The sequence below is a fragment of the Apium graveolens genome, chromosome 1 (genome assembly GCF_009905375.1).
Source record: "Apium graveolens cultivar Ventura chromosome 1, ASM990537v1, whole genome shotgun sequence".
NCBI lineage: Eukaryota > Viridiplantae > Streptophyta > Magnoliopsida > Apiales > Apiaceae > Apium > Apium graveolens.
The window spans coordinates 169,159,953-169,176,966 of NC_133647.1; the positions used below are offsets into that span (position 1 = coordinate 169,159,953).

Consider the following 17,014-nt stretch of genomic DNA (forward strand, 5'->3'; position numbering starts at 1 on the left):
CCCAATTCAACCTTAATAATTCCCAACCTGATTTATTTTGTACATTGATTAAGCTGTTAGTGCCTAGTATGTTTTTCTGTGTTCTCTCGTTGATCTGGTGGTGAATAGATAACAAAGATCAGCACCACAAATTGTAAACAAATTCAGATCTTAAAAGCATATATGACAGCTCAAACTGCTCATTGTATTGCAAATGGAAAATTGTAAACAAATTCAGATCTTAAAAGCATATATGACAGCTCAAACTGCTCATTGTATTGCAAATGGAAAATTGTGTAATGGTTTTGATGACGGTTCTGCAGTTTATTGAAGCCAACCATGGATCCTGGTTTCGCCTGAAGTTCTTACTTGAGCTCATGTCTCTCTTTTATAACTATCCCTGCCTGTATCCCCATGAAGTATTAAAACTTTTGCTACCTTCTAGCAATTGCAGATAAGCATGTACAATGTACACGGACGTGGACAGTTATACTTGCATTATCTGAAGTTACTTTACCTTCAGCCTTGTGATGACTTTGCCATATGGCTATAAATTAGGTATTCTGTCCATAGTTTAGCAGTTTGGATCAATTTCAACCTGTTCAGCCATCTGGTTTAAACTATGTTGGTTTACAGAAGTAGTTTCAATTTTAAATATGAGGTAACATAAATATGGTTTGATATGTCATGGATTTAATAAATTGCCAGATCTTCTGGGGTTTCATGTTTAAATGCAGTCCTGGTGTTTAAATCGATTTGAGCTGTAAGCAACTTATCAATAGATTGAGACTTATCTTTATAATGACTCGACAGAAGAGTACTCTTCTAAGAAAAACACAAGCAGGCCTATTACAATTTCTTTCCTGTTCCAGTAAGCATTCTTATTTGTATGCACATTCGTTAAAAGGTCACAAGTTTCTGTTGAAGGCAATGCGCTAGATGAAGTTATTATTAATGTCGTTAAAGGCAAGCGAGACTGTGAGAGGCTGCCTCCATTTAATGACACCGGTGACTTTATATAACTGGTAATGCCTTTAATCATCTACACGCAGCCAGAATAAATGGTGTAAATTTATTAACACGTTTACCTTTGAAATAAAACATGACCTCACTGAGGCATTTGTTTAGGGAAAATTTTTAGGTATCTGAGAATATAACCTTCCAGTTATTGCACATATATCTGCTGCCATATAGTAGTGTCTTTTCATCTCTTATTAACACTCTGTTTTATTTCTTTGCAGATTAATTGTTGTATTTCGCATGGGGATGAAAATGCTGATTATCCTTCTTTCACTATAATGTTATATGTTACTAAATCAGGTTCTACTACTACTTGATTCTCCATGTCATCCACAAATTTCGAAGCTTTTCAACAGAACCAGCAATACATAAGCCATGATGATATTGAAGTGTCGCAAGTTAGACAACAAGCTGTGTGAGGTCAATACTGAAGCTTGAATGTTTAATTTTTCCCATGTTGAAGGGCACAAAAGGGCATTATGATCCCATGCGGGTCTAGGACTAGTAAATGTCAGCATTTCCCATACCAAAACATGTTAATCCCATTCCCTGAGCACTCTAAGCAGCTCACAAAGTGAAGGTGCAGAATCAAAATCTTAAAATTGTGCAGATTTATTTGATTGCTACTTTTACTCTTGAAATTTGGGCAACTGTATTAGGTGTGATGTTCCGAAGAGAACACGTAGAACCTAAACAACAACAAATATATTGAACACATTCTAATTTTTCACTTCTATTGCTTACCAACATAGTATAACCGTTATTCTATTTGTTGAATTCTCTTGATAATTATTTAGAGTGCTGAACAATTTTTAAACTAAAATTCTCTTATTCCATCTATGATTTTAAAACTTTGTAAGTTATGTACTCTTACAAGCATGTATGATTGCATTTGTATGGATTACATCTGTTTTTTGCTCTCCAGGAAGTTACATTTCTTTTGGTTACCCACTTGCAATTGCAGGAATAATTGATGATTTTGCTTTGTAACTGTTGATAATTCCAGTATCTGCACAACATATATAGGAAGTTGCTTGTAAGTTTCCTGGAGATTAGATATTTTAGTTTGTTGGAGCATCTAGATAATCTTGACTTAATTATTTCAAACTTTTTTATTAGAACATACAAAAGTAATATTTTAAAGAGGTTGATAGGTTTGTTGTTGATGTCATCTTCATTACAACAATATAAAATGACCAGATCTGTTTAACCAAGTTATGCATACATGGTTTCAAGCGGTTTGTCCAGGTAAGAATGCGATTGATTGTTGCAATACATAAATCATTAAATAAAGAGAAAAAATGACAAGATTTCTTGCCGCCTCAGCCTACTAAGATAGAACTGAATTTATACTTATCTGATAACTCATTTTAAATTTTATGCAAACAAAGTGCATTTTAATTGTTCAGAGTAATAACGATAGACTCAAGGTCATGGATGAGAGGTTAAATGAGGTTGCTAGGATAAGAAATATTGAGTTATTATATGATTTAATTTAATTCGGCAGGATCCATATAAGCTAGAGCGTGTGGACGAATCACCATTCATTGCATGTAGCTGCAAGGGCAGGAAACATTCATTTTGCAATTAAAATGATGAGGCCTAAACCATCTTTCCGATGCAAGCTAAATCTAAATGGATTTACCCCCATCCACATCATCGCTTTGCAGAGTTATAATGTTAATCTTGTGATTCGTATGATAAACGTTGACAAAGAATTAGTCTGAGTGCAAGGGAAAGAATGCAATACTCTGTTGCAAATTGTGGCTGAGGAAGGAAAAGTTGAGCTTATGGTTGAATTCTTGTTGGCTTGTCCGGAATCAATCCTGGATGTTAATGTTAGACTAGAGAATGCACTGCATGTTGCTGTTAAGAATAACAGAATTGACACTGTTAAGGTTATGTTGGAATGGTTAAAATTGCTAGACGCTGTATTTGTGTCAGGGTGGACTGATGAAGAAGGCAATACTATTCTGCATATCGCAGCCTCTAGAAACTATGTTCAAGTAAGTTAATGATCTTTTAGTAACTTTGTATAATCAGAAAACCTAGTTTATGTTTTTTAAAACTGTTCTGTCTTATGTAGAGTCATACAAACATGTTTAGTTTGTGCTTGTGTATGTGTTTATCATGTGCATATCTGGTAATGCAGGGCTAAAATTTATGAGTGGGAAGCAAAGGACCTCTCTACAGATACTAATGATTTACACTCTGCTAGTAGATGGTGAAAATGTTGATTCCCAAGATAGACCTATACGCGAGGAATTCAAGTGGCTTAAAGGCCATAGACGTCATGGATGCTCAGACCCGTAACATGGTACAGAATGACAGGAAACTGAAAATACTGCATTGGTGGACTCGGACAAAGTCATATGACAATGAAAGAGTTTTTTTTTTGTGATACAAACAACAATAAATCACTGGTGAAGTCAATGAAAAAAGGATTTCCATGGTACAACAGATGGATATTGTCAAACCAGCGCCAAATGTCCTTGGTAGATAAAAATGGCATCCTAGTGGTTGCTGTGCTTATAGAAGTATATGCATATCAAGCTGTGATCACGCTTCCCACAATTTATGATGACCAATTTATAACTGCGAGCTCACGTTATTATTTTTCATCTTCCAATTAATCAACACTGCAACTTTTATTGCGGCTATGTCCTTGATTTATATACTACTGCCTCGTGGTGTTTCTTATTCGGTGCAACTGGTTATTCCCATCATTGTGTGCTACTTTATTGGGATTTATCTCCCTACCATGGAAGGGGAGCTCCTTTTATGCACGATCACATTGTTTGTTTGGCAATCATTTAGGTACGGCAGACTGGATAGAACCAGTTACAGGAGAGTCAGACACTCATTACTGAAACACTGTGCAAGCTATAGCAAGGAATTAGAGATAAAAGGGTATCCATATCAACAGTAGTCATAGATGATTAAGAAATGTTTATGTACTATTGTACAATATGTATAAGCTTCCTTCATGTTAATATTAATGCAGTTTACATGTTAATAGTAATGCAATTATGCAAGTGTGCTTAACACAAACTGGCACGACTTGTAGCTTGAAAACTGAATATAGAAAACCGCTTATGGCTAGTTGACATGCTTATCAAGCATAATCACCAAAAACTTGTATAAATCTCTAGTGAGTATAGTGCGGAGAGGTGGCAATTTTGGGTTTTGGATCATGCTCTTGTCCGTAAATAATAAAAAAAAAAACTAGTAATGTTCAGTTTAGCCGAAGTCATGTTGGTGTTGGATTTGTCTCTTTAATCTACACGGAAACACCCTTTGACTCGAAGACAATAAGATTAAAGTATCATTCTCTGAGTAAGCAATTTGAAAATGGGTGATGGAGGAGTTTAGCATGTTGGTGATGGAAGAATAGACCATGATTGTTACTAGAAATGCATGGTGAGGTTACAGAAAATGCTAACCATTCTCAGGTCACTAGAGAATTATATCAACCTTGGCAAGAAACACAAGGTGGAGGGAGTATTCAACCATCCTTTTAAACCACCAAGAAGCAAGAATTCTACTACTACACCAAAGGTATTCGCCAAAAACGGAAGAGTTGTAGCTAGTGCTGGAATAGATAAGGCCGGGAATAAGAGAATGGTCAAGTCGGGAAATATTTTACTTCATTTATCAGGTTATGTAGGCAACATGCTCGTGTATGTGGCACTGATTTAATTTTTAGCCAATAAAAATTTGATACTAATATTTTCTAATTTTTTTGGAAACTAATTTGATATCCCTAATATTTTTTTTTTTTTTTATTGGATTGTAAGTTGTAACCCAACATCAAAATTTATTATGGTTTCCTATCCTCAAGTCCTAGTCCTTCTAATTGCCCTACAAATATTATTATAATGATTATATATTTGAAAAAACTCATCTCAGTTAGGATTGTTATTACTTTAACGTATAACGTATAGTCACATTTTATATTTGAAAAAAACTCATCTTAATTATTATTGTTTTAGTCACAATTTTTCCATCTAAAATTACAAGATAGGCACCTTTTTACCAAATTAGAAATGTTTAAAATGATTATGGCTTTGTTTCTCATTTTTGTTAAAAATTGTTGTACTATTAAAAAAAAGTGCTGCTGAAAAAAATGTTGTTTTAAAAATCAGATGACTGTTTGGTAATTTTTTTGTATATGTTTTTATGCCAAATATTAAAAATAATGAAGCTGTTGGTAAGATTTGATGATTAAATCAGCATTTGTTTTCCGTAAAAACTTTTTCTAACGTGGGACTTCTTTTCTCTAGGGCAGCTTTTGGGCTAAAAAGAGCAGTTTTTAAATTTTATCAAACAATTTTTTAACATTTTTTAGCAAAAAATTTTGTTGTATATAACAACAATACCAAACAAACAGTAACACCATTTTGCCAAATTATAAATGTGACAACTTTTCAAAATTTGGAGCAAAATTTAGTCAACACACTCGTAATTATATATAACACTATAATTTCAATCAATTATGTGTAACACTCAGTAATAATTAATGTTGACATTAACTTTTCTAATCCTAACATTGAATTTGAGTGTTTCTAAAAAATATAAAATCCACGTGAATACGTATACTTGCAATAAATTAAATTGTTACGTCATACCAAGAATATTTTAAAACCAATTTGAGGTACCTATATTATAGCTCTTAATTTTTTTTCATATCATTTAGCAAAATCGTATTCATTTGAAAATTTCATTCAAACGGACTAAAAAAACCATTTCAAAAATTGTATTTATTTGAAAATTTCATTCTCAACTAGTGTTGTAAAAAACGCAAATCGGACCTAAACGGTGAGTTCACCTTCTAGCGTTTAAGCACTAAAACGGACGCTTAAGCGGTTTTAAAATCGGGTCATTAATCGGATTATAAATATATGTATATTTATTAAAAATACTGAATATTTTTTTGAATAAAGAGATAACATCCACATATTATAATAAACCAATAAAATGATCTTTCACAAAGTCATAATTAACTAAAAAAATACAAGTAACATTTTAAAATATCAAATTACACCTCTTTAAAAAATAATATTTTTCTTTTTCTAATTATTTTTAATCCCCATTTAATTTGGTCAAAAACCGCTTAAAAGGTCAAAATTCGCTTAAAACCGCTTAAACCCGCTTAAACTTTACTAAACACTTAACTATCCGATTTGCACTAATCCAGACGTTTTTACCTCCGATTCCGCTTAAGACCCCGCTTAAGCGTCCGTTTGATGCGCTTTTCACTCGACATGTAATAAATTCAAAGTAACTAAAAACAATGCATTTTTTCTTAAATCTTAATAATAGAAGCCAGAAAGTACTCGCATTTAGGGCGGATATTTCAAATACGGATCTGTCTACATCCGTATCCGGATCCGAATTCGAAAATTCATATCGTGATCCGTATCCGAATCCGAAAATATTTAAAGAATAATATCTGAATCCGGATCCGACGGATACTATCCGGATACGGATAATATCCGGATCCGAATTCGATTTTTAATCTGAATTTTTTTATTTTTATATTAAAAATTAAAAAAAAAATTAAAAAAAAAAGTAAAAATAAAATTTCATTTTTAAAATGAAAATAAGAGTTAAAGTGATTTAATCCTATTTTAATTTATTCAAAAATTAATTTTTATTTATCTTTTCAATATATTTGTTATCTTTAAATTGTTGAACTCAAATAATTTTTTATATATGTCAATACAATTTTTACAATTATATAAAATTTGTATAAATATAATATTTAATTATATATATATGTGTGTATTTATACACACATACACATACTATAAATTTAATATAATAAATTTTAAATTACATAAATATTTAAATATAATATATTTATTCGGATTCGGATATTATCGGATACGAATATGCCTATATCCGTATCCGCAGTCATCGGATTCGAATACGGATAATATCAGTTTTGTTTCGGATATGGATAATATCCGCTTTATTTCGAATATGAATGCGGATTTTTCGGACGAATATCGGATTTTTCGAATTTTTTTGAGAAATCGCATTCTCGTATTCACAGTTCACACTTCGCACTTCACACTTCACACTTCACACTCACTCTCGCTCTCTCCACTCTCTATCTCTCTCACATTTTGTTCCCGAAGCCCTTAAAACCCTAATCAAACAAAATGTCAATAACTGTATCGCGGGACAAAATGATCAGCACGACGTCGTTGGACGATCTTCCTCAAGAAACAACAGCTGAAATTCTCTCCAGACTACCCGTAAAAGACCTAATTAGATCAACATCAGTCAACAAAACATGGTACTCTCTTATTAACAACCCCTCTTTCATTTCTTCTCAAATTACTCGTTCTATTTCTAATTGTCGTGATAATACTGTGCTTATTATCCCTCCTTTTATCTCCCAACAAAACTACTGCTCCTTAATTTCTGCTGATACTTCTTCGGTTATCGAAAAATTCGACATTCCCTTCGTTACCAAGAGTCGTAGTTTGAAATTAATTGTCGAGGTACATGGACTGCTTTTATTGACTGATTTACATATTGATTATGCTACTAGAGAGTTGTATCTTTGGAATCCCTATGTTAAGAAGCATAGGGTTCTTGTTTCCAGTTGTTTTACGAAGCTTTTGGATAACCGGAATAAGAGTTATTATATTGTCGGAATGGGTTTTGATAAGATAAGTAATGATTATAAAGTTGTTAGGATTGTGTATATTGGGGATGATAAGGGGAAGCAGTTTGGTGAGGTGGCTCCCAAGGTCGAGGTTTATAGTTTTAGGAAGAGCACTTGGAGGAAGATAAAAGATCCTCGAGTTCCGAGACTTGCTAATGAAGAGGGGGCTTTTGTTAATGGTAAATACTACTGGGTAGAAATGAAGCAACCCGGAACTCCGGAATTTAATAATATGAAGAGTAGAGAACTGAAGATAATCTCCTTTGATTTTAATACCGAGTTGTTTGGGGAATTTAAAGTGCCATCTGCTGTTCCCCGTCTTCTTGGAGTAATTGCCCCGTTTAAGCTGATGGAGTATCAGGGTTCACTTGTTCTTTGTACTATAGACCCAGATCGCTGCATTGCGGACCCTCCCAAATATCCTTATCGTGCATGGATGATGAGTCAAGAAAATGGTGTAGTCTCTTGGACACAATGTTTTTATGTTGAACTTAAAGAATATGGGCCTCCTTTGAATATTACAAAAACTGGCACACTTGTAACAGAGGCGTATCGGTCGGAGTTTGGTGATGTTACAAGCATATGCTCTTGTAACTACAGGAGCAAGGTTATTAAGGATCATGGATTTGGTAAGCATGGGGGTCCAGAGGTTTCACGACATCTTCTTGCTCCTTCTACTGCTGACACTTCCTTTCCGGAGAGTTTGATCATGTACGAGGGAGGAAAATCGCTGTTGAAGTATGGAAAGTGAGCAATTGTGCGTTATGCTGGTAAGTGATATAAATCTACATCTACTTAACATAATCATTGCTCCATATCGATAATCTTTACTATAGCGCATTTAAAAGCCTGGTTGATGGTGGTAATAAAAAACAAATATCATGTCTAAGCTATGAGAAATCTATATTTTTTTATTATGTGTCATTCTTTGCTCTCGTTTCTGCCAACATATCTTATGATGTGAAATTACTCCCTCGCTCTAAACATGTTTAACCGTTGAATTGATATCACTTGTATTGAATTGTGGTTTAGTAGTTTGTGAAAATTAAGACAGCTGTCTATTTGTTTGACTGATAATTTCTGGAAATCTATCATAGGGTCAGGGGAAACTCTTAATTCCATTTTTCAATTGATGCCTTTATTACTATTAGTTTGTAGTAGATACAATACAATTCCTTTACTCATCCTGGTCAATGGTATCCTTGGCAGGTTAACTTGCTAATGTTGCTTTATATTTCATGATCTGTCATGTGTGTTTCTTTATGATGTCACACTTAGTAGTTAGTACTCCCTCCATCCCATTTTAATAGTCCAATTTGCAAATTTCACACATATCAAGAAATAGAACTTGCAATGTTTTCTTTCTCGTTTTCATACAATAATTCAATTTAGTTTTACCACATTACATTAATTAAGTAAATGTTCACATTTATATCTATACACACAAAAGACATAAAATAATGTGCACTTTCAATTTCTACAAGGAAATTAATGAAAACGGTCTTTTACTCAATATTGAAACTACAAAATTTGCATGAGTTAAAGAACATGACAAATATTTTCGGAAATTTATATTTTACAAATGGACTATTAAAATGTGATGGAGGGAGTAGCACATATAGGACCTTTAAATATAAGATGTAATTCCTTTTTTCAATTTTTTTATAATTTTAGTTTTTTTGTATTTTTGTTATGATTATGTTGTTGAACTTTAATAAGTTCTAATCGGAAGTTTATAACTTATATATATTTCTTTACTTAAATCTTATCTTCTATGTGCATTGTGCACCATCTACTAATAGGTTGAATGTTTAGTGCTTTAGTTAAGTAATATGGAATTTGAACGTTGACCATTTTGGCATACATATAAATCATCATGTATATATATATATAAACCTATATATATATAATAATAATACCGTCTACAGAATCGCGTATTACTAGTCTATTAAAAACAACCTTGCATCTGTTGTACTCCCTTTCTCACACAGGGCTAATTAAATAGCTCTTTTTGAGAAAAGCATCAGGACTCGGGAAAAACTCCTCTTGCACATCTCCTGGTACAGTTTAATATCCCTTTAAACTTCTGAATGAGGATAGTATAAAATTATAGATCAGATGATCTGGTTTAGACTTTAGATCAACAATATCTACCCTGCAAAACAATGTCAGTGCCTTGTCGGCCTGACCATATATACACTGCTGAGCAACAAACCAGGTTTAACATAAATGCGCTGCTTTCCCTGAGATAAAATCTCCTCAATACAGCTGCAGACCTTCATCAACGTTGTCTAATAGAAAAACACATACCAAAATATTGTATTCGATGCTGTCGGGGTTTAAACCTTTCTATAGCATTCATTGAACAATCTTCCCTGCCTCACCCATCATGCCAATTATATATATATGTGTGTGTGTGTGTGTGTGTGTGTGATGCCACTAATGAAAGAAACCATTAACCGTGCTGCAAAATTTCATACTTTGCTAATAATCAGCAATATGTCGTTTCTTATAGAAACGGTTACTTCACACCAATTTTGGGGACCAGTTGCTTTTAATTAAATTTGAGTTATTCACAGATTTTGAAAGTGGGAAGATAAGGATGGGAGGGGGGCACTTAGGGGAGTCCGGGTATATAGAATACGTATCGTCATGGGATCGACATGACTTCACCTATGTTTTAAAGTTTATATAACCTTTTGGCTTTACAGAATTATAATTAACAAGTAGTTTGTTAAACAGCGGACAGAGTTGGTGGTTTGTTTTACTCTGAACATTTTTTAAACTTGTTTCATAAATAAGAATAATAAGAATAATAAAGAAATCTTTCAGGGTCTTGTAAAAATGTCTCTTCTTAAAATCATTATGCAAATATCTTATTCTTGTAATCGAGCAAACTCTGTAATGTGATGAGAGGAATGTGTAGAACTTCTATGCTTTAGATGGTGTAATTTCTTTGGTAGAAAAAGTGTCAAGTTTAGATAGAATGTATGGATAGTTGATAAAATCTCTTTGACCATTTTCTAGTTTTCTACTTCTATTGCTCGGATAAATAGTAGAACTATGATGTGTTGTTCCATTTTTGAAATCTCTTGCTAATCAATTGAAGTGCTGAACTTCGTAAGCACGTATGAACTATATGTGGATGGATTCGATCTGGTTTGTTCTCCTGAAAACTTACATATTTTTTTGTCGCTTGTTTCAGGTGTCATTGATGATTTTGCTTTGGAAATCCAGATAACTTTAGTAATTGTAGTATATACATGAAGTTTTTTTTTAAGGTGCTAGCTTTTGCTAATGGAGATTAAAGAAACAACTTTTGAACTCCACTTGGTGTAATGATTTTGTAGACAGATATGTCCCCGACTTAGCAAGTGCTTATGTGTAGCAGATGTTTTATTGTCATAACTTTACTCCTGATCATATGTTCTTTGGATATTTACAAGTCTTTTTTCTTTTTCTTTTTTTGATTCCTGGATGTTTCTTTTAGTTTCAAGGTAAATAATATAATCAAAAGGGGGTGAGAGGAAAAAAAAAACTTTTATTGAATGTTAGGATCTTAGGTATAATAACTTGCCCCGTCTTTTGATGACCAAAATATTTCCAAAACGAATGTGTTGACTAAAATAAGTTGTAAACTGACATAACAAGGGTTCGTGCTTATTCAGTCCCTGCTAGGATAGATATGATTTTGTGAAAATCTTATATTTCATTATTATCTGCCATCAGCAAACTATCCCTTAGCTCGTACTCTGCTTGCAATCTTGCATACCATTTGCTCAAGTGACTTGTAAAAATTGGCTCAATTATGTTAGTGTATATCACATATCTGGTTATTATATTTATTATCCCTTCCAACCTCACCTTACTTCCACATACTGTGAATGAGGTTAACATAGATCACCTATCTGGTTTAAGAACAATATTATTTGGTTTGTTTGACAGATGATATTTTGGAAAGCTGTTGTTAACATGTCCCATGTATCGAACAAATGTAAAAAAATATTTTCAGGGACTTCTATTGACGTCCCTTCTTGGAATCATTTATAAGATTCATTTAATTGCTGCTTTTATTCTAGAGATCTGGGCAACTCTGTTAAGTGTGGCACCGTGAGGAGAAAATATAGAACCTAATTGTAATTAGCACATATATAGTATGTACATTCTCTTTGGCCATATTCTTTATTCAACTTCTGTTTGCTGCTTAAATAGTTAACTGTTATTTTAATTCTCAAAATTCTCTTGGTAATCAATTACAGTGCTTAACAGTTTCTAGATGAAATATCCTTTTATTGCCAACTTTGTAAGTTATATTCTTACAAGCATGTCTGATTCTCTTACATTTTGTATGCACTATTAGACAATAATTTTGTACTATATCTCTTTATCTGAATATTACTGAAGCAACTATTTAGACAATTTCAAATCTAACAAGTTGCAAGACGTGCAGCTTGAAACCATAAGCCACCCTGCCTAGTTTATATGCTTATGAATTATGCACCAAAAACTTGTATAAATCTCTAGCGGGGATGAGGAGTCGTGGAAATTTTGGCTTACAGATCATGTAAATGTTATTGTCTGTATATGTACGAGTCTTCTGTAAACTGAACGACAGTATGTGTATCAAGGATGGTATGAGCAATAAGGAGCAGATGTTGAATAAAGTTTGTTTGCCTACTATACTATATATGTTACATACTCTTAGTCTTAGACCCTTAGTTGGGGCCTGAAGGGTTTGGGAATTGAGATACTTTCATTTGCTGCTGCTTTTGTTGAAGGAACCGGGACAGACTTTTGAGCTTTCTTTTGGTGAGCTTTCTTTTGGTTGGAAGAATTGACTGCCTACTGGTAAATTTTTATAAATACATTTTTTACTAATTTAAACGATAAATCAAATACATCCATCTCAGGATGAGTGCTGCGTTCTTATCCTATTCGCTCCATTTCCAGGAGATTTTAAAACATTTCAGAATGCATTTGATGAATAGTAAACTTGATGGGAATTACATGCATAGATGACTTTTTTGAATATTTCAAATTACAATGATAAATAGTAAATTTGATGGTAATTACATGCAGGAACCGATATAGGGGTCGGACCGCCTGAGCGGTTTGTCACGGCCTCAGAGTTCGTCCCCTTCTAAGTACAACCGTGCCGGGCGTGACAGGTTGCCACCCTAAACTGCAGAACTTTTGTATGATTAGAATAAAAATATTTATGTAACTTATGCCATGTAATTTATTAGTAAAAGTTTGTAATATTTGGTTTTCGATCCTCGAGGTATGTGAATAATTTGATTATATTAATTCATTTTATTAGTTTAAAGAATTTTTTTAGTAAAATATGTAAGAAATTTCTGTACATCTGTTAAAAAGTTTAACCTGCAATCTGCAAATCCTAGCTCGTTCTCTGATTACAGGGACCAATTTGTATTCTTTTTTTAGTCAGGAAATTTGCTTTTATTCTGATTGGCTAAAATATACATTAAAAACAAAAAAGTAAAAACAAGCAAAAGTTCATAACTCTACTTTAAAAACAGAGGAAAGAGAGCTGCAAGCCTGCAAACAAAGCTTGTTAAAAAAAAGGCTACAAAAACTATAAACAAGAACAAAAATCATCTTCAACACAAGAAAACAATCTTTGAGAATTAGGCTTCAGCTTTACAATCTTTCTTGCTTTTCAACAGAAGAAAACAAAGAAATTTGAGAAATCTGAAGTTGTGATCATGTCTAGTATGGAGGATATGAAGAGGGATATCTATGAAAGAGATGAAATGATGAGTTCTATGGTGAATAGCTGTGAGGGGGGTTGATTCTGGTTTTGTGGATGATGAGGGTGAATATTATGGACGAAATGAGTTGTCATTATGGCTAGAGTTTTTATCTCGAGATGAAATATGCAGATTTGAGTTCAAAGTTTTTGGCTGAAAGAGAAAATCCTTGACAGGTTTGCATGTTTGATGAACTTATAAAACTCTTTCTTTCTTTTTTTTTTGAAGTTGTAGTGATCAAATAAAATATGAATACTTCTAATTATTGTGTTGGTTTCTTTTGTGTCTTATATTTGTGTTACATTGTTGCCTGTGTATGTTCCATTGATGAAAAATGCATGGGGGATTCATGTTGAACACTTGAAACTCAGATTACTTGAAATAATTAGACCGGTTTTCCAAAAGCTGTTAATGTTTCTTGCGTGCTGACAATAAAGGAAGCTAGTAAAGATTTCTGAATGGAGTTTCGAGTGAGGAAGAATCAAACCCAAAGACTCGAAATTGATAGAGTATAAACTTTTACCACTAGGCTATCCCAATACCTTTTGAATTGAGTTGGTTGCTTCTGTTTCAGATTAGAATGTCCGTCACTGCTATGTTCTTGGATACATATCTCACTGTCTTTGTGCTCCATCCATTTATTTGTTATTTGAGTTGTTTCATATCATATTCTCTCTGTCACTCTGTTTATACAAATGGAGTTTTATATCCCTGATGTTGTGTGAATGTTGTAAATTTTAGTAACCACACTTGTGTGTATAGTAACAGCTTTTACAGGATTTTACTTCTTCCTTGCAAGATATTTGATCTTTCCTCTGCAGTTATTTTGGAATTGATGGAATGAATTCTTCTCATACAATATATAATGTGCTGCTTATCTGTAATCGTCCCACAATTTTAAATATCATTTTCTGTACTCAGACATAAACCAATCTTTTGCATAATCCCCCACTCTTAGAAATCGGATTTCAGTTTGTTTAAAATTTTAGCTACATAAGGTGCTTAGGTAATGTACGCTAATATATCTATTAGCTATTAAACTGAGAATACTGTGTTTATTGCAGCAAGCAAGCAAGCAATCCACATGAACCTCAAATCAGTCGTCCAGAGTTTGAGACACCATGGATCACAGAGTTCTTGGTGGAAGCATATCGGCTTCAGCAGCGTGCATCAGAAACTGGACAGAAGTTAATAGCACTACAAACGGAGAGGAGAAAGAGTTGAATTGGAAATGAACTAGACATTCATCCCAAATGAACCATGGGCAGCACAAAGAACATCTCCTTGCATCAAACTTTTAGGCAGAAGATAATAAAAACATTTAATTCGTTTAAGTCATTCTAGAGATCCTTGATGATTCCAATATATGAACTTAAGTTTCTGAATCCAAGGAGTCTGTTAAAAATAAAATACACCTGATAACAAATGATTGACTTATTATAATCCAGGAAACAAGTTATCACAATTCATCTGGCACATGAGATTAAGCAGCAGCTTCCAACAATTGCTTCACCTTGGTGATGTAATCACCCATTGCCTCCTCCTTGGTCTTTGCTGTCATACATAACATAAAATCAGAATTAGCAGTATTAAACTCATGTAATACAGAACGCAGGTAGTAGTATTCAGAAACTAGGCGAGTGCTCAGGCCATGCTCATATAAACAATCTACCTCAGGTCTAATACATCCGTTGAGGATGACTTTACTTTTATATATCCGCTTATCGTCATATTTTGGGCTATTCATTTGAGTTATTACAATTGGCTGGTTTAACTGATTGTTTAAAATTGTAAATTATATCAGAAGTTATGAGAACAGCTAGATCAGCTAATTGTCTTAATACCTTCAACAGCTTTCCATGCATCCCACTTTGCCCTGTCCCTCATGTTGAACATACCTGGACGGCCTGAATATTGGACACAAATATAAACACTAAGACTTGAGGCTTGAGGTAGAGTCCCCACAAATATAAAACCCAAAATATGTACATTTGTGATCAAGTCTACTTACTTGTGTTCACAGGTCCAACTGTGCTTTGCTTGAACAAACCATACAATATAAGCTTGTCTTCATTTGTGGTGCTCTCTGGAAGAGTTTTAGCTTTCTCAGCATACTGTTCAAATTCTTCCTGTAGGTACAAAGATGAAAGACCATGATAAGATATCAAGTAATTGCATATTTCTCAAACCAATCAAGTAAAAAGGGAAGCCTCATTCTGAAACCGGTTATGTCAAAGAGGGAACAATAAACGGAAAACATTAGCCAACCGCGAAAGACACATTAACTGCAACAATCAATAACAGCATAAACTATGCATATAAGAATACCAAAGCATAACACAGCTATCTTCAGCCACAACTGAGTAAGAGCATTATACACACATTTTATATTTTTATTTTGTCATAAGCAATACACACACATTAGGATACTTGCTTCTTCTTTCTTTTTTCTTGAGCAATCAAGTTCCGATATTTCTACTGTTACTCTCGCATTTAGTTCAGGTGTTATTGTTTTTAAGAGACATAGTTGCTACAGGTTTTTCAATCTACACGTTGTCTATTAAATATTAATATTGGCATTACTCGAGTAACTTCTCGTGATCATTCTATATATTAACTGTAAGATCCTTATTCCTTAAGGTTGTGTTTTTCAGTGTCGTTGTCAAGTTTTCTTATTCTTGAAAACTCACATATCTATCCTGCAGCAGATTTGTAAACAGGCTAATCCCTAAATACTTGACAGCAGAGGTTGAACTTGATCACACTTTCCGACACAAAAACATCAAATAAACAAATATATAAACAGTATAAAACCTCTATTAATCAACAACATAAACCACACAGTAGATCATACATGTCAAGTGAGAGTATTAAAGTTACTCTATCAAATGAACAAACACATTAACAGATCCATATATATACACACAAATAAAATAACAAATTTGCTAAAAGCAAAAAGAAAATATGGGTATTTTATTAAAAATCAATCTGTAAAAAATCAACTTTTTGAAGAAATCAAGAACTTTCAAGAAGCATCCCACAAGTTACACAGATCTTGATGAATAGAAATTAAAAGCAGATTATTTATATACATACAACATGAATAAACAATATGAAATCAATAGAATCCATAGTAATAAACACACAAGAATTAGCCCAAAAAGACATCAAAAATTAATAAGAAATAAGATGGGTCATGGGTTTGTAGATACATACACAAACAAGCTTCTATATAAAATAAATAAAAAGGTGAAAGCATAGAAATAATACCTGCAAAGCCATTTTGTGAGGAGCTTAGATTTGAGATTTGATCTGGGAGTTTAGTAAACTAGAGAGCAGAGATACCAAAGTAATAATCTCACGAATATGCTCACCCTTTATATTCGATAATAATAATAATAAAATTGTTGGACACACTCTTTGTATATCTTGCTGGCAAAGCTGGACCCATTGCCTTGATTTTAGTGATAAGGCAGTGTTTGGTTGTTGAGCGGTAATCAGACTCGTAATTTAGATTTAGATGGACCCTCGCCAAGTACGGTGGTTTACGATCGAGCCGAACCGA

General features: G+C 33.3%; 2 protein-coding genes across 2 annotated transcripts; one reads left to right on the forward strand and one right to left on the reverse strand.

The window, feature by feature from the left end:
• Positions 1-7,083: 7,083 nt before the first annotated feature.
• LOC141670777 (F-box protein CPR1-like) lies at positions 7,084-11,123 on the forward strand. The gene is made up of 2 exons (XM_074476776.1): positions 7,084-8,448; positions 10,884-11,123. Exon 1 carries the CDS (start codon positions 7,167-7,169, stop codon positions 8,427-8,429), a length of 1,263 nt encoding a protein of 420 aa, XP_074332877.1. The 5' UTR covers positions 7,084-7,166; the 3' UTR covers positions 8,430-8,448; positions 10,884-11,123.
• A 3,635-nt stretch (positions 11,124-14,758) lies between these two features.
• LOC141670785 (acyl-CoA-binding protein) lies at positions 14,759-16,874 on the reverse strand. The gene is made up of 4 exons (XM_074476787.1): positions 16,720-16,874; positions 15,461-15,578; positions 15,294-15,356; positions 14,759-15,003 (listed from the first exon to the last, which is right to left on the reverse strand). The coding sequence occupies exons 1-4, from the start codon at positions 16,729-16,731 to the stop codon at positions 14,933-14,935; spliced, it is 264 nt and encodes an 87-aa protein (XP_074332888.1). The 5' UTR covers positions 16,732-16,874; the 3' UTR covers positions 14,759-14,932.
• Between the last annotated feature and the right edge of the window lie 140 nt (positions 16,875-17,014).